Genomic DNA, 24,113 nt, shown 5'->3' with positions numbered 1-24,113 from the left:
CCTCCCCGCTGCCCTCGCGGGCCCCCGCCGCTCGCTAGTGCCGCGACAGACCGTCTCGCCGGCCCTCCGCCAGTCGACTCGGCCCCCCACCCAGTTCTTCTCCCTCGCCCTCTTTCTCTCCCCTCTGCCGCCCTCTCGCCCGCGACTTGCCGCTCAGCGCGCCCCTCCCGCTCATCCCCCTGCTTGGGTCTCACTCCGCTCTCTCGTCCGTTGCGACTTCTCGCCCCCGCGCGCGCGCGGCTACTCGCCTCGCGCTCGCTCGGGCCCGTGGCTCCGCGCGCGCGCCCGCGCTCGCCCCGCGCCGGGCGCGCGGTCTCAGTCGCCCGCTTTGCGCGGTGGCGCTTCGGCCGCGCGTTCGCTTCGGCGATTCTCGTGCGCCCGTTGGCTCGCGCGCGGCGCTTGTGCGCGCTCTGCTCGTCCCGCGCGAACCTAGGGGCTCTTCCCTCTGCTTCACCCTTTCGCCCGGTGGCGCCGGCGCGCGCGCGCGGCGCGCCGCGGCACCGGGCGAGCGCTGGCGGGCCCGCCGGGGCGTCGGCCTCGCGCGAGGGCGCGCGGCGCGCGGAGCGGCGCGCGCCGCGCGCGCCGCGCAGCCGCGTCTTCGGCGGCTCCGCCCCTAGCGCTCTCGCTGTTCCCCCGCGATACTGCGGAGGCGCGCCAACCGCCTGGGCCTGCCCCCTCCTCGCGGGCCCGCGGTGGCGCCCTCGCGCGCGCTCGAGCGGCGCGCGCGTAGCCTGCGCGCGCTCGCGCGCTAGAGCGAGCGCGAGCGCGCGCGGCGTCGCGCGCGCCAGCGCGGAGAGAGCGATCACGAGAGGAAGGCCCCGGAGCTCGCGCCGCGCGCGGGCTGCGCGAGACGCCTCGTGACGCGCAGCACCGGGGCGCAAAGAACGCGCGACCCGCAACCTCTGTACCCTCGCTAAGCGCGCGCGAGCAGACTTCGCCGATGCAAGGCGGGGAGAGAGGGAGGGGGGCGAGAGGGAGGGGAGAGAGAGGAGGAGGGGGGAGGGAGAGAGGAGGGGAGGGAGGGGTATGAGAGAGAGGGGGAGAGGGAGGGGGAGAGGGGAGAGAGGGGGGGGGAGAGAGGGGAGAGGAGAGGGAGAGAGGAGGGGAGAGAGGGGGAGAGAGGGAGCGGGGAGAAGGGATGAAGAGGCGAGAGGGAGAGGAGAGAGAGGGAGGAGGAGAGAGAGGGAGAGAGGAGGGGGAGAGGAGGGAGGGGAGGAGAGAGAGGGGTGCGGGGGAGAGAGGAGAGCGGGGAGGGGGAGGGGAGTGAGGGGAGGAGAGAGAGAAGGGGAGGAGGGGGGAGAGAGAGGAGAGAGAAGAGGATGAGGGAGCCCCCGGAGCGAGGAGGGGAGAGAGACAGAGGAGTTAGCCAGAGAGAGGGAGGAAGAGAGGGGAGGAGAAGGAGTAGAGAGAGAGAGGGGAGAGAGAGGGGGGCAGAATGAGAGAGAGGGAAAGGGGGGGGAGAGAGAGAGATAGGGGAGAGAGAGGGAGAGAGAGAGAGAGGGGGAGAGAGAGGGGAGGGGGAGGAGAGGAGAGGGCGGAGGAGAGGAGGGGTTCGTCCAGCAGGATGAGGGGAGGGGAGACCCAGGCTCTGGATTGGGGAGGAGAGGAGGGAGAGGCAGCGGGGGAGAGGCGGGGAGGAGGATAGGCAAGAGAGGGGGAGAGAGGAGAGGGAGGGGCTGAGCTCCACAGAGGAGAGAGAGAAGACCTCATCCCGGAGACCGGGGGGAGCAGAGAGGGATACAGAGAGAGGATATCAACCCCTCATCATGGCTCCTGCCCTTCTCTCCACAGATCCTCCCACCCACAACCCATCCCGGCTTCCTGGACTTTTCCCCCACGGCTCAGAGAGGAGGATCTACCCGACCTCCAGGAGATCTTCCAACCAACCCCATCCCAGCTTCCCGCACTTTTCCCCCATCGGCTCGAGACAGCTGACGAGAGCGAGAGTCCTCCAACCATACCTCTGAGGAAAGGCCTCCTGCACTTTTCCCCCCGGCTCGGAGGGGAGGGGGGAACTCCAATGAGATCTTCCTGGGACCTTACCCGAGCTGAGAGGAACTTTTCCCCACAGATCTTCCAACCCCCTCAGCCTGGCTCCTGCACTTCTCTCCACAGATCCTCCCACCCACCTCATCCCAGCTACCTGCACTTTTCCCCACGGCTCGGAGCGCAGCTGAACTCCACAGATCCTCCAACCAACCCCGTCCCGGCTCCCGCACTTTTCCCCACGGCTCGGAGCGCTGCTGACGTCCACAGATCCTCCAACCAACCTCAGCCTGGCTCCTGCACTTCTCTCCACAGATCCTCCCACCCACCCCATCCCGGCTACCTGCACTTTCCCCATGGCTCGGAGCGCTGCTGAACTCCACAGATCTTCCAACCAACCCCATCCGGTCTAGCTGCACTTTTCCCCACGGCTCGGAGCGCAGCTGAATTCCACAGATCTTCCAACCAACCTCAGCCTGGCTACCGAACTTTTCCACAATACTCCAGGTGTGGTCTCACCAAGACCCTGTACAACTGCAGAAGGACCTCTTTGCTCCTAGACTCAACTCCTCTTGTTATGAAGGCCAACAGGCCATTGGCTTTCTTCACTGCCTGCTGTACCTGCATGCTTACTTTCATAGACTGATGAACAAGGACCCCCAGATCCCCTTTTCCCAACTTGACACCATTCAGATAATAATCTGCCTTCCTGTTCTTGCCACCAAAGTGGATAACCTCACATTTATCCGCATGAAACTGCATCTGCCACGCTTCTGCCCACTCATGTTATGAAGGCCAACAGGCCAAAACTGTACACAATACTCCAGGTGTGGTCTAACTGGGGCCTACATGAGGCCTACATAGAAACATAGACAACAGGTGCAGGAGTAGAGGCCATTCGGCCCTTCGAGCCTGCACCATTCGCCATTCAATATGATCATGGCTGATCATCCAACTCAGTATCCCGTACCTGCCTTCTCTCCATACCCCCTGATCCCTTTAGCCACAAGGGCCACATCTAACTCCCTCTTAAATATAGCCAATGAACTGTGTGGCCTCAACTACCCTCTGTGGCAGAGAAGTTCCAGAGATTCACCACTCCCTGTGTGAAAAAAAGTTCTTCTCATCTCGGTCCTAAAAGATTTCACCTTTATCTTTAAGCTGTGACACCTTGTCCTGGACTTCCCCAACATCGGGAGCCATCTTCTTCCTGCATCTAGCCTGTCCAACCCCTTAAGAATTTTGTAAGTTTCTATAAGATCCCCTCTCAATCTTCTAAATTCTAGAGAGTATAAACCAAGTCTATCCAAGTCTTTCTTCATAAGACAGTCCTGACATCCCAGGAATCACCTGGTGAACCTTCTCTGTACTCCCTCTATGGCAAGAATGTCTTTCCTCAGATTTGGAGACCAAAACTGTACGCAATACTCCAGGTGTGGTCTCACCAGGACCCTGTACAACTGCAGAAGGACCTCTTTGCTCCTAGACTCAACTCCTCTTGTTATGAGGCCAACAGGCCAAAACTGTACACAATACTCCAGGTGTGGTCTCACCAAGACCCTGTACAACTGCAGAAGGACCTCTTTGCTCCTAGACTCAACTCCTCTTGTTATGAAGGCCAACAGCCATTGGCTTTCAATTCACTGCCTGCTGTACCTGTATAATGCTATACTTCCTCATAGACTGATGAACAATGATAACCCCCAGATCCCCTTTCTTCTTCAACTTGACATGGATACCTTCCTGTTCAAACCAGTAGCCACCAAAGATCTCCTAACCTCCCTCATCTATATCAAGCATTAAACTGCTCTGCCACGCTTCCAGCCCGCTCATGTTATGAGGCCAACAGTTCAAAACAAAACTGTACGCAATACTCCAGGTGTGGCCTCTCACCAGGGCCCTGTACAACTGCAGAAGGACCTCTTTGCCCCTAGACTCTACTCCTCTTGTTATGAAGGCCAACAGGCCAAAACTGTACACAATACTCCAGGTGTGGTCTCACCAGGGCCCAGTACAACATATGACAGTCCCGCCATCCCGGGAATTAACCTGGTGAACCTACGCTGGGCTCCCTCAATAGCAAGAATGTCATTCCACAAATTAGGAGACCAAAACTGTACACAATACTCCAGGTGTGGTCTCACCACGGCCCTGTACAACTGCAGAAGGACATCTTTGCTCCTAATACTCAACTCCTCTTGTTATGAAGGCCAACAGGCCATTGGCTTTCTTCACTGCCTGCTGTACCTGCATGCTTACTTTCAATGACTGATGTACAATGACACCCAGGTCTCGTTGCATCTCCCCTTTTCCCATCTTGACACCATTCAGATAATAATCTACTTTCCTGTTCTTGCCACCAAAGTGGATAACCTCACATTTATCCGCATTAAACTGCATCTGCCATGCTTCTGCCCGCTCATGTTATGAAGGCCAACAGGCCAAAACTGTACACAATCAGTCTGGTGAACCTACGCTGGGCTCCCTCAATAGCAAGAATGTCTTTCCTCAAATTAGGGGACCAAAACTGCACACAATACTCCAGGTGTGGTCTCACCAGGGCCCTGTACAACTGCAGAAGGACCTCTTTGCTCCTAGACTCAACTCCTCTTGTTATGAGGCCAACAGGCCAAAACTGTACACAATCAGTCTGGTGAACCTTGTCTGTACTCCCTCTATGGCAAGGATGTCCTTCCTCGGATTAGGAGACCAAAACTGCACACAATACTCCAGGTGTGGTCTCACCAGGGCCCTGTACAACTGCAGAAGAACCTCTTTGCTCCTAGACTCAAATCCTTTTGCTATGAAGAATGTCTTTCCTCAATTTGGAGGCCCAAAACTGTACGCAATACTCCAGTGTGTGGTCTCACCAAGACCCTGTACAACTGCAGTAGAACCTCCCTGCTCCTAGACTCAACTCCTCTATGGCAAGGATGTCTTTCCTCAGATTAGGAGACCAAAAATGTACGCAATACTCCAGGTGTGTCTCACCAAGACCCTGTACAACTGCAGTAGGACCTCTTTGCTCCTAGACTCAACTCCTCTTGTTATGAAGGCCAACAGGCCTAAACTGCACACAATACTCCAGGTGTGGTCTCACCAGGGCCCTGTACAACTGCAGAAGGACCTCTTTGCTCCTAGACTCAACTCCTCTTGTTATGAAGGCCAACAGGCCATTGGCTTTCTTCACTGCCTGCTGTACCTGCATGCTTACTTTCATAGACTGACTGATGAACAAGGACCCCCAGATCCCCTTTTCCCATCTTGACACCATTCAGATAATAATCTGCCTTCCTGTTCTTGCCACCAAAGTGGATAACCTCACATTTATCCGCATTAAACTGCATCTGCCACGCTTCTGCCCGCTTCTGCCCGCTCATGTTATGAAGGCCTTCAACAGGCCAAAACTGTACACAATACTCCAGGTGTGGTCTCACCAGAGCCCTTAACCTACATAGAAACATAGACAACAGGTGCAGGAGTAGAGGCCATTCGGCCCTTCGAGCCTGCACCATTCGCCATTCAATATGATCATGGCTGATCATCCAACTCAGTATCCCGTACCTGCCTTCTCTCCATACCCCCTGATCCCTTTAGCCACAAGGGCCACATCTAACTCCCTCTTAAATATAGCCAATGAACTGTGTGGCCTCAACTACCCTCTGTGGCAGAGAGTTCCAGAGATTCACCACTCTCTGTGTGAAAAAAGTTCTTCTCATCTCGGTTTTAAAGGATTTCCCCCTTATCCTTAAGCTGTGACCCCTTGTCCTGGCCTTCCCCAACATCGGGAACAATCTTCCTGCATCTAGCCTGTCCAACCCCTTAAGAACCCTACCCTGAACACCAGGGCCCTGTACAACTGCAGAAGGACCTCTTTGCTCCTAGACTCAAATCCTTTTGCTATGAAGAATGTCTTTCCTCAGATTTGGAGACCAAAACTGTACGCAATACTCCAGGTGTGGTCTCACCAGGGCCCTGTACAACTGCAGTAGAACCTCCCTGCTCCTAGACTCAACTCCTCTTGAAGGCAATTGCTAACTCGAATCTATGTTAGGCTTTCATAGCAAAAGGATTTGAGTCTAGGAGCAGGGAGGTTCTACTGCAGTTGTACAGGGTCTTGGTGAGACCACACCTGGAGTATTGTGTACAGTTTTGGTCTCCTAATCTGAGGAAGGACATTATTGCCATAGAGGGAGTGCAGAGATGGTTCACCAGACTGATTCCTGGGATGTCAGGACTGTCTTATGAAGAAAGACTGGATAGACTTGGTTTATACTCTCTAGAATTTAGAAGATTGAGGGGGATCTTATAGAAACTTACAAAATTCTTAAGGGGTTGGACAGGCTAGATGCAGGAAGATTGTTCCCGATGTTGGGGAAGTCCAGGACAAGGGGTCACAGCTTAAGGATAAAGGGGGAAATCCTTTAAAACCGAGATGAGAAGAACTTTTTTCACACAGAGAGTGGTGAATCTGTGGAACTCTCTGCCACAGAGGGTAGTTGAGGCCACACACAGTTCATTGGCTATATTTAAGAGGGAGTTAGATGTGGCCCTTGTGGCTAAAGGGATCAGGGGGTATGGAGAGAAGGCAGGTACGGGATACTGAGTTGGATGATCAGCCATGATCATATTGAATGGCGAATGGTGCAGGCTCGAAGGGCCGAATGGCCTCTACTCCTGCACCTATTGTCTATGTTTCTATGTTTCTATGTTTCTAAAATTAACAGACCAAAACTGTACACAATACTCCAGGTGTGGTCTCACCAGGGCCCTGTACAACTGCAGAAGGACCTCTTTGCTCCTAGACTCAACTCCTCTTGTTATGAAGGCCAACAGGCCAAAACTGTACACAATACTCCAGGTGTGGTCTAACTGGGGCCTACATGAGGCCTCTACACCAGGACTGGCCCTGTACAACTGCAGAAGGACCTCTTTGCTCCTAGACTCAATAGCAAGAATATCTGTACATATGACAGTAAATCCCAGCCAGAAATGTCGACGTACCTAGTAGCATGTTTGGGGGAGTTGGATTGGCGGGTGATTTGCGCCACGATGTCTCTACGAGGCTGGCCGTTACCCTCTGAAGCACGCCTCTTTGAAGGCCTCCATGAATTCCGCGAACTCGTAATCGGTGGGGAGCAATCCGGAGAGCAGGAAGATGCGAGGGTTCTGCACTCCCACGTCTTGGAGTTTCTTCCCGAAGTGTTTGCGAACTTCCTTCAGGAGGTGGGACTGCTCGAAGTTCTCCTGCTGTGTCTCCTGCATGTAAACGTCCAGTTTCGTGCGGACAAAGATGAAATTCTTCTCCATGGCCTCGATCTCGCGGGCGAGGCGCACGACCTCGTCCGTCATGCGCGAGCTCGCGGTTACGATGAAGAACTCGTAGTGGGAGAGGTCGGGTTCTTCCCCGCCTTCTGGGACACCCGGGAGATCCCAGATTTGGAGGAGACGGTTTCCCGGGAAGGCGTATGCGGTGGCCACGGGCTCCGCGCAGGGCGGGGCGTGGTTCTTCTCCGGCAGGGGGGCCAGTCCCACCATGGCCCGCGCGAGGGTGGTCTTCCCGGAGCCGACGGGGCCCGCGACGGCCACGTTTGTCACGTGCCGGATGGGCGTCGGTACTTGTAGCGGGGAGGCGAAGGACGATTGTCGACGGGGGGTGGGCTGCACCGGGGATTTGTGCCGCACCGCGGTGGGGCAGGAGATGGAGGTGCAGTGGGCAGCGTGGGCGGCGTGCACAGTGGACGTGTTGGCGGCGGTCGTGTTCATCAGCGCCGTGGGGCAGTGGAAGGAACTGTGCTGGACGGTGGAGGCGGGGGCTTCTTGCCGCCCGAACAAACGCAGGAGCAGCTCATAGAAGAACATCATCATTTCCTGGAGGAACAGGAGGAGGTGGATAGGACACAGTAGACAAAAGACTATAGGCCCCTTCGATCCACCACCGACAAAACTGCACACAATACTCAATACTGCCTGACCCGCTGAGTTACTCCAGTCTACTTGTCGTCGAATGGCCTCTACTCCTGCACCTAATTTCTATGTTTCTAGGACAGGACACAGTAGACAAAAGACTATAGGCCCCTTCGATCCACCACCGGCAAAACTGCACACAATACTCAATACTGCCTGACCCGCTCAGTTACTCCAGTCTACCTGTCGTCGAATGGCCTCTACTCCTGCACCTAATTTCTATGTTTCTAGGACAGGACACAGTAGACAAAAGACTATAGGCCCCTCCGAACCAGCACCGGCAAAACTGCACACAATACTCAGGTAGCTTCTGCACAAGTGACCCCTTAGTGCCATTAAGCCCAGGTTGCCCCAAGAGGGACTCAACAGAAACATAGACAACAGGTGCAGGAGTAGAGGCCATTCGGCCCCTTCGAGCCAGCACTGGCAAAACTGTACGCCATACTCCAGGTGTGGTCTCACCAGGGCCCTGTACAACTGCAGAAGGACCTCTTTGCTCCTGGACTCAACTCCTCTTGGTATGAATGGCCAACAGGCCAAAACTGCACACAATACTCCAGGTGTGGTCTCACCAGGGCCCTGTACAACTGCAGAAGGACCTCTTTGCTCCTAGACTCAACTCCTCTTGTTATAAAGGCCATTGGCTTTCTTCACTGCCTGCTGTACCTGCATGCTTACTCTCATATGTTGGCCAGTATAAAATCCAACTCCCCTCCCCAGACTCCCCTCCCCTCTCCTCTCCTCTCCTCTCCTCCCCTCTCCTCTCCTCTCCTCTCTCTCTCCTCTCCTCTCCTCTCCTCTCTCCTCTCCTCTCCTCTCCTCTCCTCCATAGAAACATAGACAACAGGTGCAGGAGTAGAGGCCATTCGGCCCCTCGGAGCCAGCACCATTCGCCATTCAATGTGATCACGGCTGATCATCCCCAATCAGTTCCCCCGTTCCTGCCTTCTCCCCATATCCCCTGACTCTCTCTCTCTCTCTATTTTTAAGAGCCCTATATAGCTCTCTCTTGAAATAATTTTTCTCCAGAGAACGGACTCCACCGCTCTCTGAGGCAGAGCATTCCACAGACTCACAAATCTCTGGGTGGAAAGGTTTATCCTAATCTCAGTTCCAAATGGCCACAGATTCACAACTCTCTGGGTGGAAAAGTTTCTCCTCATCTCTGTCCCAAATGTTTCACCTCACCGCATAGCCCCCACACAATAACTATGTTTCCATTTCCACCACTCTTAAGAGGGGAGCCCCCAACACAATATTCCACTCACCCTCACCTCATATTTTCCCCTCTCAGTAGAAACATAGAATTAGGTACAGGAGTAGAAGGCCATTCGGCCCTTCGAGCCTGCTGCAGACATTCGCCATTCAATATGATCATGGCTGATCATCCAACTCAGTATCCCGTACCCTGCCTTCTCTCCATACCCCCTGATCCCTTTAGCCACAAGGGTAATAGACATCTAACTCCCTCTTAAATATAGGCCAATGAACTGTATGGCCTCATGAGGGCTACCCTCTGTGGCAGAGAGTTCCACAGAATTCACCAGGACATTGGCTGTGTGAAAAAAAGTTCTTCTCATCTCGGTTCAGGAAAGGATTTCCTCCCTCACTTATCCTATAAGCATGGGACCCCTTGTTCTGGACTTCCCCAACATCGGGAACAATCTTCCTGCATCTAGCCTGTCCAACCCCTTAAGAATTTTGTAGGTTGTATAAGATGAAGGCCACCCCCTCAATCTTCTGAAGGGGGAGAGAGTATAAACCAGTCTACATCCAGTCTTTCTTCAGAAGACAGGTCCTGACAATCCCAGGATCAGTCTGGTGAAGGAGAAAAGGGGCATTCCACTCCCTCTATGATACAGAGAATGTCACTTTCTCTCAGATCTAGAGAACCAACATCGGAGGGGTAGAGACAAGACAGTAATTCCTTGTAAGGAGAACAGGGGATGGAGGAGTAGAGAGGAGAGAGATAGAGAGAGAGAGAGGAGAAGCTGGAAAGAGAGAAGAGAGCCTAGAGAGAGAGAGAGAGAGGGAGAGAGAGGAGATGGAGAAGAGGGGGAAGGAGAGGGAGAGAGAGGGACTCCCCGAGGAGAGAGAGAGAAGGAGAGCAGAGAAGAGGGGAGGGAGAGATGAGAGGGAGGGAGAGAGACAAGAGGGAGAGAGAGAGGAGAGGAGAGAGGAGAGAGATGGAGAGTAAGATGAGTGGAGAGGAGAGGAGAGGGAGAGAGGGGGTGACAGAGAGAGAGGAGAGGGAGAGGGAGAGAGAGAGAAGAGAAGGAGAGAGAGAGACCAGAGAGAGAGGGAGAGAGAGGAAGAGGAGAGGAGAGGAGAGAGGAGAGAGAGAGGAGAGAGGAGAGGAGAGAGGAGAAGGAGAAGGAGAGGGAGAGACAATAGAGGAAGAGAAGAGAGAGGGAGAGAGAACCCTGGAAGAAAGAGAGAGAGAACAAGGAGGGGAGAGGAGAGAGAGGAAGAGGAAGAGAGGAGAGGAAGAGGGGAGAGAGAAAGAGAGGAAGAGGAGAGAAGAGGATATTGCAGACACTTTCGAAAGGAAGAAAGAGAGGAAGAGAGGGAATAAGGGAGAACGGAGGAGAAAGAGAGAGCAGGGGGAGAGGAAGGAAGGAGATAGAGAGAGGAGAGGAGAGAAAGAGAGAGGATGGAGAGAGGAGAGAAGAGAAAAGAGAAAGGGTAGAGGGAAGAGAAAGGTAGAGAGCAGAGAGGGGGAGAAGGAAAGAGAGAACTGGGGGGAGAGAGAGAAGGGAAGTGGAGAAGACGAGGAGAGAGAGGACCCCCATCCCTCCTAATAATCTTAGAGTCCGTGTTCTAAACTCAGATCCTCTTAAGGATGTTACATTCGGTTTCAGTGGGCAGAAGGCACAGCTCCCCCCCCCCCCCCGTATGTTCATCACCGTATATAAGCTCTATCAATCCATGACCTTCAGATCTGTGTGTTGCCCAAAGAGGGCGGGACCTGGTCAATGACCAGTAGAACGTTCTCATAGGAAACAGGGAAATGAGCCAGGGTCAGGCAACATTCCGACTTGATTCCTTGAATGGTATGATCTGAATCCTCCGAGATGCCTCGAGGCGGGTGTCATGGTCCTCTCCATTGCACCTGATTCCTCCATGGAGCAACAGTGAAGAAAGCCAATGGTATGCTCGATAGCTTTCACTGCAAAAGGATTTGAGTATAGGAGCAGGGAGGTTCTACTGCGAGTTGTACAGGGTCCTTGGTGAGACACACACCTGGTATTGCGTACAGTTTTTGGTCTCACTAATCTGAGGAAGGACTTCTTGCCCGTAGAGGGAGAGCAGAGACGGTTCACCAGACTGATTCCTGGGATGTCATGACTGTCTTATGAAGAAACACTGGATAGACTTGTTTATACTCCTCTTAGAATTTAGGAGATTTATGAGAGTGGGATCTTAATAGAAACTTACAAAGTATCTTAAGGTGTTGGCGTAGACTAGATACAGGATAGATGTTCCGAGATGTTGGGGAAGTTCTCCTGACCAGGTCACAGGTTAAGGATAAGGGGACCAATCGTTTTAAAACCCGAGAGGAGAAAAACTGATTTTAGTACACAGGAGGCTTTCAGGTGAGCAAAGACCTTGGTGATAACCCTCTATTGCGTAGAGTGTCCCTAATCTACGGAAGGTCTATTTCTGTTATAACAGACAAGTAAGGTTAAACCACCCTAAGGCCCTGTTTTTCATATTGATGACTCATAATTTCAATACTAAGAATGTCTTAGATTTGGCCCTTGTGGCTAAATGGATCCAAGATCTATTAGGACAGGGCAGGTTACTGAAAATACTGATGTTGTTGTGATCATTCCATGATCATATTGGATGGCGATATATAGTGCATTCTAAGGTCCCGTGTTGGCCTCTGCTCCTGCACCTAATGTTCTATGTTTCTACAGCCAAGAATATGATCAACCAGCATTGAATCATCACCCACCACTCGAGAGTGCCCGTACCGGAATTCTCCCCCCCTCCCCTGTAGCCACAAGGGCCAGCCATTAACTGCATCTCTTAAATATAGCCCAATGAACTGTGTGGCCGAACATAACTACCACCTTCTGTGTGGCAGAGATTCCAGATTCACCACTCTCTGTGGTTAAAGAATTTACTCCTCATTCTTTAGGAGGATGTTCATCAATTCTGGATCATGTCCTGGTGTGAACCCTCTCCAGACTGATTGGCATCGGGAAGTTCCCACTATTTGGATCCACGCATCTAGCTTGTACTCGCTTAACAATTTTGTCAAGTTTGTGGGGGGATCCCCATCACACTGTGTGTGTTCCCTTTAAGAGAGTCTAGCCCAGTGCTGCCTCAACCATTCTTTGTACATAGAAACATAGAAATCATAGAGTGGGAAACCAAGTGGTTAACCACTCTGCATTCCAGGCTTATCAATACAGCCTCCTTTTTTCGAGATCCCAGAAACATACGCAGATCAATCACTCAGACAGTGGTCTCATCTCTGAATTCTCTGCTGCAGCACGAACCAAGAGTTCCCTTTACCAAAATAGTTCACTGATAGGCTGCAGGTTTAACACGGATTAAATGTGCCCTTGTGGCTGGTGATCAGAATCATACTATGGAGAGCTTTCCAGTCTACGGATACTGAGTTGGATGTCATGCATGGATCATATTGAATGGCGAATGGTCAGGGCTCGAAGGGCCGAATTCTGTTCTGTAAATCAACTGCCACCTCCTTTCTATGTTCTCCCTCAGGGAATTCCTGCAGACTACTCACGCTCGTATCTGGTGCAAAATGTTTCCCTGAGTCCAAAATACATCTCTTGCATAGAGGAACAGAGAAGGTTCAAGGGGGGAGTTCGGGGGCAAATTAGGGGGACCCCTTTCATATGAAGAAAGAGATGGATAGGAACCTGTTTCCTAGATGGAAACTAGCTGTACTTCCAAACTACATTTACCTCCGCCGTCCCAAGATGGCCGAGGAATCAATGCAGGAACCCTCTCGAGTTTGGTTCTAGTCTCTAGAAGGCCAACCTCTGTGCCTTCTCCTAGAGCCTTGGGCTAGTTTCTCAACTGGTTCCGACTCCTCTTTGTTGAGATTTCTCCAGCAGACCTAATTCTTCCAAGACACCAGGGCTCCCCAGCGGATCACACAGAAGAAATCCTCTCCTGTCAGATTAGGGGCCCATTCATCTCTAGACAGTGACAACATTCCATGCCTGTTATGGCAGGAAAGTCCACAACAATCAGGCTCTCTCCGTAGTGGTTTCTCCTAATTTACTCACACTAATCTGTTAGAACCCCAGGAACAGGAAGTAGACGTCTCCTAACTCTGAGCCGTCTCCTGCATGAAGGCATCCTCAGATCTCAGACTGATGTACAATGAGTCAAAGAGTACGAGCTCTACTCAGAAAGTTTTTACAGCTAGGTGGCCTAATGGTCAGGTCTATGGTCAGATCGTCAGGCCAATGATGGAGATGATAGGATCTTCATAACAAAAGGATTTGTAATGTCTAGAGCAGGGAGGTTCTACTGCAGTGTACAGGGTCTTGGTGAGACCACCCCTGGAGTATTGCGTACAGTTTTGGTCTCCTAATCTGAGGAAAGACATTCTTGCCATAGAGGGAGTGCAGAGAAGGTTCACCAGACTGATTCCTGGGATGGCAGGACTTTCATATAATCAAGACTGGTATAGACTCGGCTTGTACTCGCCCAGAATTTAGAAGTAATTGAAGTGTGGATCTTCTCACGCCCACGTACAAAATTCTTAAGGGCGTTGGACATGCTAGATGCATGAATCATAGCCAACCCGATGTTGGGGAGTCGTGCTTCAAGGCCACTCAACCCACCGACCTTAACCATAAGGGGGAATTCTTTATGACTACAATGGAAAAATATAGAAGAACCCAAACCCACAGATTTTGTGAATCTGTGGTTCTCTGCCCACTGAATTCAACTTTCAGGCACAACCGTCATTGCTCTATACTCTTCTCCTAGCCTCTCCACCCCAGTTGCCTCCCTCTCCATTGTTCCGTAGTGCCTTCCACAACTTAGTCCCCCTCTTGCTTGCGTCTCTTAGGGGCATGGTTCACTCCCAGTCATCTCATCTCCTACCTCTCATCTCACCGTAATTGATCTTGCACTTCGTCTGTGACAGAAGGTCCTGGGAGCATGCCGAGTGTCTTCTCCCCTCCCCTCCTTCACCTGTAGTCTTCTTTCTACTTCTTTCAAAGGCACCCAACGCTCCTTTGAGTGATCAGCCCTGATTCTACTGATCAAATGGTCCTTTCCACTCCTTTTAGAACCACAATATTCCTACCCGTTTCTTTGTTTCTACACATATTGAGTGAGTGTAAGTGTTATTCAGGTGTGGGATCCTGTCCTACGTGTACCCCTTTGCTCCTCACTCCTCCAGTTTGTGGTGAGTCTAGTGACCTCTCCCCCTCTGGAAATAGTTATATTCCCGATCCCCCTCTCTCATTCTCCATGTTGAGATGCCTATTCCTTCCTGTTACTCTCCCAGCGCAGAAGGTGATCAGGCACTATTCATTTGACTGGGCGAAGTGCTTACCAAGGCTCGAAGAACCGAATGGGCCAATGCTCCGCATATATGTTAAGTGTGCCTTCGTGATGTTCAGCAATATTGTAACACCCCCCACTTTTCCTGTCAGAATTCGCATTACAACTTTAATCAAGCACGACATATTGATGTCTAATTAGGAAGCTTCGGCTGGCTGAGAACTCCGGGGCAGAATATTCGCGGTGTGGGATCCAGCGCTCCCAGGCCGAAGTGGGTGGACGGCTTGCAGCAGGTGTTCCAAAATCCTCCGCCATTTGATAGGCGTTCTGTCCACTTAGATTCTCTCCATCTGTCTTTTCCGACTGGTTCATACTCCCTTTTCCCCTACACTTCATTCCTTTACATTCTCCCTTTTTTCTGGCCCTCCCCTTGTCAGCCCCTCGCCCTCCGCTCGTCAGCCGTCCGTCTCTAATCCCCTCTCCTCCCGTCCCTTGCCTTTCTGCTCACTAGGGACCGAAACATGCCCACGTTCCTTTTTCCCAAATCAGGGTATTGTCCCTCCTTTACCTTGTCCTGAAATCTGTACAGTGGAAGTGTCCACGTTGTGGGCTGTGATGTCTTTTGGTGTCTTTTGATTTTATTGGGCAAGCCTGTTGATAGATCAGTGTAAAATCCCCTGTCCCCAGTCCCCTAGGTATTACTAGAAGCAGTTGTCCGGAGTATTATTTGGCCCATTTTTTCTCTGTTTACTTCGAGCCTGTTTTTCCACTTCCATACCTTTTTTATATCCTTCACTGGCTGATCTTTTTCCCTCGTGTTTCGTGGCGTTCTTTCTGTTACTTTCTACTATGTGTGTGGTACGATCCTCTTATCCCTGTACCCTCATTCCTGCCTTCTCCCCACTCCCGCTTATATCCCATCACCCTTTATGGACTTATTGTGTTCCACGTCTTCTTTTCCCCCGCTGTTGTTTCCCCTATCTCTCAGCCCCTCTCTCTGTGTAGCCAACAAACCTCGCTCTCCTCTCCCCCCTAAGTACGCTTTTTATCTCCCACTCTCTCCCCTGCTCCATTCGCCTCTCCCATCTCCTCTATTCTGCTTTCTCCTCTTCCTCATTCCTCTCCTCTCCTCGATCTTCTCCTCCCACCACGGGGTCTTTCCCCCTAGTGTACTCACTCTCCGCTCTTATCCTCTCCCTCTCGTGACCCTTCGCTCCCTGTCCGTGTCTCTTTCGCTCTCCTCGCTCTCTCCTTCTCCCCTCCTTTCTCCTCTCCCTCTCTCCTACCCCTACTCCTATGTTCCCCCTTGTCTTATCTCCGCGCTCTGCGCTCGTTCCTTCCTATTTGTCTTCTCCTCCCTTTCTTCATTGTTCCTCCCTCCTCTCCTCTGTCTTCCTTCTTTTCTCCGCTATCTATCCCTTCTTTCTCTCTCTGTGGGGGGAGGAGATTATTCCTGAACCTGTGGGGTGGAGTAGATATTCCTGAAAACCTGGACGTTGCAGTCTTGAGGCTCCTGTACCTTCTACCTGTAGGTAGCGGGGAGATGAGTGTGTGGCCAGGATGGTGTGTGGGTCTTTGATATGGGAAAACTTTTGACGGAGCAGTGTACCAATGAAACCAAGAACCAAGATCAGAAACGGCAACTCACCTACCAGCGGAAGCCGGGAGCGAGGTTGGCGGGCGCTAGTTGTTTACGCGACAAGCCGACACTCGTTAGCTCCCGGCAAACTCCTCAGTGAAAGTCGCCAGGAACTCCGGGAAGTCGAAAGACCGCGGCAGGACGACGGAGAGCAGGAAAACGCGGTGAGACTGGATCCCGGCGGCTTGGAGCTTCCGGACGAAATGCTTGCGGACTTCACCCTGGAGATCCGCCTGCCGGAAGTTGACCTGCCGTGTCATCCGTGCGTAGATATCGATCATCGTCCGGACGAACATGAAACGCTTGTCGAGAGCTTCGATCTCGCGGGCAAGTTGGAAAACCTCCTCCGACAATTTGGTGCTGACGGTCACGATGAAGAAATCGTACGGAGTTAAGTCGTTGGGCTCCGATCCTTGGGGCAAATCCCAAATTTGGACCTTCTTGTTGGCCGGGAAGTAGTACACCTTGGCCTTCTCGCTCCGACCGTCCCGTATTTCGCCCGTGGGGTCCAGGCCCACCATGGCGCGGACCAGTGAGGTTTTACCGGAGCGTGGCGCGCCGGTGACTCCGATTTTGATCAGCGGCAGTTTTTTCTTGCCGGAGAAGATGGGGCTGGAGAACATGGAGGCGAATCGGCTCTGGGACATGGACTGGAGCCCGGCTGAAGCTGGTGGTGGGAGAGCCGGAGTGTGGGACCCGAAGAGTGGAGCGCTGTGAGGTCTGTTTGAATCTGCCGTCACGGTCCAAGTGGGTGCATTTGGAAGTAATCGTCCCCCGACATGATTTCTATCTCTTCGTTCTGGAGGAAGCTCGCGCTCATAGCCGCTACCGAATGACGAGGCGTTTTCCCGGCAGGGGGTCGGCGTCAAACGTCTCCTCTCCTCGCCTCTGGTTCCGACGGCGCATCGCGAATCGTGGCTTCCTCCGGATCCAGGCTCGGGGGCGTAGTGGCGGCTCCGTCGCAAGCGGAAGCCAGCCTCAAGATCCAAGCGTAGCACGACCAGACCATTTCAAACATTTCCTGGAGGGAAGGGAGAGAGGGGAAAGTCGGTGAGGAAAGCATTCATATCGCTAGAGTGGAGTATAGAAACTAGAGCCTTGGGGGCATTAACCATGTCACTTGTTCAAATTGTAGGCAATTGGTGAGAGCCAATTACAACATTCTTAGGGGTTGGACAGGCTGGAGCAGGAAGATTGTTCCCGATGTTGGGGAAGTCCAGGACAAGGGGTCACGCTTAAGGATAAGTAGGGCAATTAGGAATAGGATGATTAGTTGTGTGGGGCTGTAGGTGTGAGGGGGAACCTTGGGGCAGAGATGAGGGGGAAACTTTTTCCACCAGAGTGGGTGTCTCACCCATTTGTGATAATGGTCAGTCACAAAGAAGCTAACATAGCTCTAGTCTCACCTTTTGTTTTGTCTGTATAAAAATTCAAAAAAGTTCTGGAACGAAATATTTGAAATCTTACAAAAAATTATTGAAAACAAAACTTCTACCCAGAGTAGAATGGATACATTTTTTGGAATATCGGAAGGTAACCCTGAATGTTTCAAAAGAACTTACTTAATTATGGGCTAATAATCGGGGGGAAAAAGCTTATACGTTAAACTTTGGAACAAAATGCATCCAATACCAACAACACAAAAAATGTGGATTTCAAACATGTTCGAAACATTACACTTGGAGCTATAGACGATGAGACGCCTCCTAGCAGGTAAAGCAGATCAACTTCCAAAAGACTCCTGGTCATCCGTGTGTCTGCATCGTTTATGGAAACTATTACACGCTAAAGGTGCAATAATAAGTTAAAAATATAAAGGCTACCCAGGACGACTGGAAACGGGGGGTATAAAAATACACTTTTAATACAAAAACATGGTGTTTGGTACGTTATGCGCTTTCCCTTTTTTGCGGAGTTTGTGGTTACAATAGATGCGACTGATTTTTCCTTTCTTCTCCGACCCTTTTTTCCTCTCTCTTTCTAGGCTCTTTAATTATTTTTCTTTGCTTCAAGTCTTCTCTAATTCCCTTCCCTAAGGGGCTCTCCTCTCCCAATACGTTCCTGCAACCTTCACCATTCTTGCTTACTTTCCTGTACTACTTTATATCTTCTATCTTGACATTGGTACCGGGGTCTACAGATCAACATTTTTTTAATCACGTTTTTTCGGCGGAATACTTTAGACAACTTTTAAAGTCCACTTTTTTTTAGGCTTTAATATAACTTTTAAAATCTCTTGTTAACTTGCCTTTAGATAACAGGAGGTTTTAAATCATTTTTTTAAAGTTATGATAACTTTTTTAGCAAATCATTTTGTTAAAAGATTTTGGGGGACGTCCAGGACAAAGTTGGGCTCAGCCCCAAAGTATGCTGTACTCACTCTAGTGTTACTAATGATTGTGCTGGCCAGCCCCCCTGCTGTACTCACTTTCTATACTCATGAGTGCTTTATGACAGCCCCCTGCTGTTACACTCTGTACTCATTAATACTCATGAATGCCCAGCCCCCTGCTGTCCTCACTCTATACTCCTTAGTGCTCCGCCCCCTGCTGTACTCACTCTATACTCATGAATGCTCAGCCCCCTGCTGTACTCACTCTATACTCATGAATGCTCAGCCCCCTGCTGTACTCACTCTATACTAATGAATGCTCAGCCCCCTGCTGTACTCACTCTATACTCATGAATGCTCAGCCCCCTGCTGTACTCACTCTATACTCATGAATGCTCATCCCCCTGCTGTACTCACTCTATACTCATGAGTGCTCAGCCCCCTGCTGTACTCACTCTATACTCATGAGTGCTCAGCCCCCTGCTGTACTCACTCTATACTCATGAATGCTCAGCCCCCTGCTGTACTCACTCTATACTCATGAATGCTCAGCCCCTGCTGAATGAACAACCCCCTGCCGCACTCACTCTATACTCATGAACTGCTCAGCCCCCTGCTGTACTCACTCTATACTCATGAATGCTCAGCCCCCTGCTGTACTCACTCTATACTCATGAGTGCTCAGCCCCCTGCTGTACTCACTCTATACTAATGCATGCTCAGCCCCCTGCTGTACTGTACTCACTCTATACTAATGAATGCTCAGCCCCCTGCTGTACTCACTCTACTAATGAATGCTCAGCCCCCTGCTGTACTCACTCTATACTCATGAGTGCTCAGCCCCCTGCTGTACTCACTCTATACTCATGAATGCTCAGCCCCCTGCTGTACTCACTCTACTCACTCTATACTCATGAGTGCTCAGCCCCCTGCTGTATTCACTCTATACTAATGAATGCTCAGCCCCCTGCTGTACTCACTCTATACTCATGAGTGCTCAGAGGGAAGAGAGAGAGGGGAAAGTTGGTGAGGAAAGCATTCATATCGCTAGAGTGAAATTATTTTTTTAAAGTTCGATAACTTTTTTATTTTTTTAAAGTTAGATAACTTTTTTTAATTATTTTTTTAAAGTTAGATAACTTTTTAAAATCTTTTTTTAAAATTAGATAACTTTTAAAATCTCTTTGTTAAAGTTAGATAACTTTCTTAAATTATTTTTTTAAAGTTAGATAACTTTTTAAATTATTTTTATAAAGTTAGATAACTTTTTAAATCTTTTTTTAAAGTTAGATAACTTTTTTAAATCATTTTTTAAAAGTTAGATAACTTTTAAAATCTCTTGTTAAAGTTAGATAACTTTTTAAAGCATAGAAACATAGAAAGATAGAAAATTAGTGCAGGAGTAGAGGCCCTTCGGCCCCTCGAGCCTGCACCATTCGCCATTCAATATGATCATGGCTGATCATCCAACTCAGTATCCCGTACCTGCCTTCTCTCCATACCCCCTGATCCCTTTAGCCACAAGGGCCACATCTAACTCCCTCTTAAATATAGCCAATGAACTGTGTGGCCTCAACTACCCTCTGTGGCAGAGAGTTCCACAGATTCACCACTCTCTCTGTGTGAAAAAAGTTCTTCTCATCTCGGTTTTTTAAAGGATTTCCCCCTTATCCTTAAGCTGTGACCCCTTGTCCTGGACTTCCCAACATCGGGGGAACAATCTTCCTGCATCTAGCCTGTCCAATCCCTTAAGAATTTTGTAAGTTTCTATAAGATCCGCCTCTCAATCTTCTAAATTCTAGAGAGTATAAACCAAGTCTATCCAGTCTTTCTTCATAATGACAGTCCTGACATCCCAGGAATCAGTCTGGTGAACCGTCTCTGCACTCCCTCTATGGCAATAATGTCCTTCCTCAGATTTGGAGACCAAAACTGTACACAATACTCCAGGTGTGGTCTCACCAAGACCCTGTACAACTGCAGTAGAACCTCCCTGCTCCTATACTCAAATCCTCTACGGCAATAATGTCCTTCCTCAGATTAGGAGACCAAAACTGTACGCAATACTCCAGGTGTGGTCTCACCAAGACCCTGTACAACTGCAGTAGAACCTCCCTGCTCCTAGACTCAAATCCTTTTGCAATGAAAGCTAACATACCATTGGCTTTCTTCACTGCCTGCTGCACCTGCATGCCTACTTTCAATGACTGGGGTACCATGACACCCAGGTCTCGCTGCATCTCCCCCCTTTCCCAATCGGCCACCATTTAGATAATGAATCTGCTGCTTCCTTTTTGTTTTTGCCACCAAAATGGATAACTCTCACATTTATCCCACATTAATACCTTTATAATTAGATTTCCTCTGATTGCAGAGCATTTTGGTCTCACCCGGCTGAAATTTACAGCTGTGCTTATACATAGTCTAAGCCCCATTTCAGAGCACCCGTACTGTGTTGGGACACGAGACTTCACGGAATCTGTAACTAGCTCAGGTGCTGTTGAATTGACTCCTTAAGAGCAGGTCTTGGAAAAGTGAAAGCAGTTGAGTATAGGAGCAGGGAGGTTCTACCCTGCAGTTGTACTCGGGCGTTTGGCTAGGGAGAAAAAAGCGGATGGTATGTGTTACAACTCGAGGCCTGGGGCCTTCGGTACACGAGCGCGTGGAGTATGGAAGATAGAGGGCCTTCTGCCGGGCCTTTACATGTTTTGTCTGGTGTAGCACCTCGATTTTGGCCATTACGTAGCAGTTTTAAACTGGTGCCTAATCTGAGGACCCAAAACTCGCTGCGATAGCGTCATGCCAAAGTTCTACCGAGCAGTAGAGCTCAACTGCCTCTTGAAACAGGGTCTTGGGCTGAGCAAGTCAACTCTCTCACATTCAGTATTGCGTGCCGTTTTGGCCTGTTGGCCTTCATAACAAGAGGAGTTGAGTCTAGGAGCAAAGAGGTCCTACTGCAGTTGTACAGGGTCTTGGTGAGACCACACCTGGAGTATCGCGTACAGTGTTTGCGTGATCTTAAATGCGTGGGCTCGACATTCTGCTATTGAGGGAGCGTGGCTAGAGATATTAGAAGCTGGGAGATGATGCAGGTTGTGGATAAATGGTGAGGTATCCTTGTCTGGTCTTGTATAAAACGAATGGTGTCAAGTTGGGAAGGAAATCGCGGTAGATCTACTGAATCGTTCATCAAGGGATGGACACAAAGAGGGCAGAGAGCAACTCCCTCAGAACTGCCACTGTCCTCTCCTGGTACTTCCAGTCATTGAAGGTAGGCATGCCGGTGCAGCAGGCAGTAAAGAAAGCGAATGGTATGTTAGCTTTCATTGCAAAAGGATTTGAGTATCAGGAGCAGAAAGGTTCTACGGCAGTTGTACAGGGTCTTGGTGAGACCACACCGGAGTATTGTGTACAGTTTTGGTCTCCTAATCTGAGGAAAAGACATTCTTCTCTATAGAGGGAGCAACCTTGCCCCAGAAGGTTTCACCAGGTGGATTGGGATGGGATGTCCAGGACTTCAATATGTAGAGGAAAGTATGGATAGACTCGGCTTTACTAGCTAGGTGTTAGAAGATTGAGAGGGGGACTTTATAGAGACTTATAAAAATTCTTACGGGTTTGGACAGGCTAGATGCAGGAAGATTGGTTCCCGATGTTGGGGTAAGTCAGGACAAGGGTCCACACAGAAACTATTTTTACAGGATAAGGCCTGCACGAGAATTATCGTGGTTTGCAACACTACCTTTTGTTCACCACTCAGTCATACACCCATTATCTGCTCCGAGCCGTCTTAATGTCATTCTCTCACCATCTCCTAAGGGAAGGGGAGTTTGTCCCATCCTGACTCCCTCCCCTCTCTCTCTCCTCCCTGTCTCTAGCTCTCTCCTCCTTCATCTCCTCTGGGTGAACTCCTCTCCTCCCTCCCCTCTCATCAGACTCGCTCACCTCATGTAACTCCCACCGTCTCCTTCCCTCTCCACACCTCCTCTCACCCGTCTGTGCCCTCCGTCTCCTCTCCTCTCCTCTCTGTACACCTCTCCTATCTATTCTATTCCTCCTCCTCTTCCCTCTTCATCCTTCCTCCTCTACCTCTCTCCCTCCTCCTGCTTCTCCATCTCTCTCCTCTCGTCTCCTTTTTCCTTTTTCCTCTCTTCTCCCCTCCTCCCCTCTCTCTCTCCTCTCCTCTCCTCTCCTCTCCTCTGCTGTATTCCTCCTCATCTCTTTTCCTCTCTTGTCCACCCCCTCCTCTCTGTGGAAAGGTAGCCCCTATTCCTATCTGTTCTTTGTGGTTTTCTCCCTCCCCTTCTCCCTCTCTCCTCTATCCCCCCCTTTCCTCTCTCTCATGTCTCTCCTCTCCTCTTCTTTCCCCTCCTCTGCCTGCAGCTGCTTGTCATGTGTACTCCTCTCTGCTGAATCCGGGAGTGGAGGAAGGGGTTTGGGCCTCTGCTTCAAGATGGTAACACCTTTACCTCTCCTGTCCTCCCCTCTCCTGTCTGTGGTCTGTCATCGACCTGTGTGTCGATCTCCTCTCTATCTACCTCCCTCTCTGGCTCCTCAGCAGACCTCCCTACCACCCGAAGGAACATCCCTCTCCTGGAGAAAGGTGCAGGCGTAGAGGCCATTCAGGGCCCTTCGAGCCTCTCACTCCCCGCCATTCACTATCCATCCTCGGCTGATCTCTACAACTCAGTCATCCCGTGATCTGCCTTCTCCTCCATAACCCCCTCATCCCTTTTCAAACGACATGGCCCCATCTAACTCTCCCTCTTAAATATAGCCAATGAACTGTGTGGCCTCAACTACCCTCTTTGTGGCAGAGAGTTCCAGAGATTCACCACTCTCTGTGTGAAAAAAGTTCTTCTCATCTCGGTTTTAAAGGATTTCCCCCTTATCCTTAAGCTGTGACCCTTGTCCTGGACTTCCCCCAACATCGGGAACAATCTTCCTGCATCTAGCCTGTCCAACCCCTTGAGAATTTTGTACGTTTCTATAAGATCCCCTCCCACAATCTTCTAAATTCTTAGGAAGAGAGTATAAACCAAGTCCTATCCAGTCTTTCTTCATAAGACAGTCCTGACAATCCCAGGAATCAGTCTGGTGAACCTCCCTCTGCACTCCCTCTATGGCAATAATGTCCTTTCTCCTCAGATTATCACACAAAAACTGTACCCCAATCTCGCAGGTGTGGTCTCACTAAAGACCTCTGTACAACTGCTCATTACCTTTGCCCTTTTACTCCCTCTCTACATTTGTCCTCTCCTTCCTCAAAAGCCCTCAGATATAATACTTGTACATCCATACTCCACTGAGTCCTTCAGATCCTCCTCCCCTATACTCCTCTCATAAGAGAAAACCTCTTTGCTCCTATACTCGGCTGACCTAACTACAAGGCCACCCAAACTCACCTCATCCGACCCACACCCATCTTCTGATTTTCTCCTATACTAACTCCAGCTCCTGTGGTCTCACCACACTCCTCAACAACTGCAGATAAGACTCTTCTCTCTCCTTCTCTGGAGATCCTCCACACACCATGGTGGAACGTGCCTTTTCCCTCATTAGCCAAACCCCCAAAACTATTGACAACAATACTCCTGTGGTCTCACCTCTCCTTCCCTCACCCCCTTCCACAACTCCTCGCCAGTCCTCTTTTTGTTTAGTCTATCCTCACTCCTCCTATTTATG

General features: G+C 50.6%; 1 protein-coding gene across 2 annotated transcripts; it reads right to left on the bottom strand.

The window, feature by feature from the left end:
- Window positions 1–6,995: 6,995 nt before the first annotated feature.
- LOC129715931 (interferon-inducible GTPase 5-like) lies at window positions 6,996–16,144 on the bottom strand. 2 transcript variants are annotated; one of them, XM_055665820.1, is made up of 2 exons: window positions 16,106–16,144; window positions 6,996–7,857 (listed from the first exon to the last, which is right to left on the bottom strand). In XM_055665820.1, the coding sequence occupies exon 2, from the start codon at window positions 7,852–7,854 to the stop codon at window positions 7,060–7,062; it is 795 nt and encodes a 264-aa protein (XP_055521795.1). In that variant the 5' UTR covers window positions 7,855–7,857; window positions 16,106–16,144; the 3' UTR covers window positions 6,996–7,059. The 2 variants fall into 2 exon arrangements, with proteins under 2 accessions (XP_055521795.1, XP_055521796.1); XM_055665821.1 differs by having other exon boundaries at window positions 16,110–16,138.
- Window positions 16,145–24,113: the final 7,969 nt, after the last annotated feature.

Source organism: Leucoraja erinacea, unplaced genomic scaffold, assembly GCF_028641065.1.
Source record: "Leucoraja erinacea ecotype New England unplaced genomic scaffold, Leri_hhj_1 Leri_1524S, whole genome shotgun sequence".
Lineage (NCBI taxonomy): Eukaryota > Metazoa > Chordata > Chondrichthyes > Rajiformes > Rajidae > Leucoraja > Leucoraja erinaceus.
Note: the sequence above shows the minus strand (reverse complement) of the source record. Positions and strands in the feature narration are given on the sequence as shown.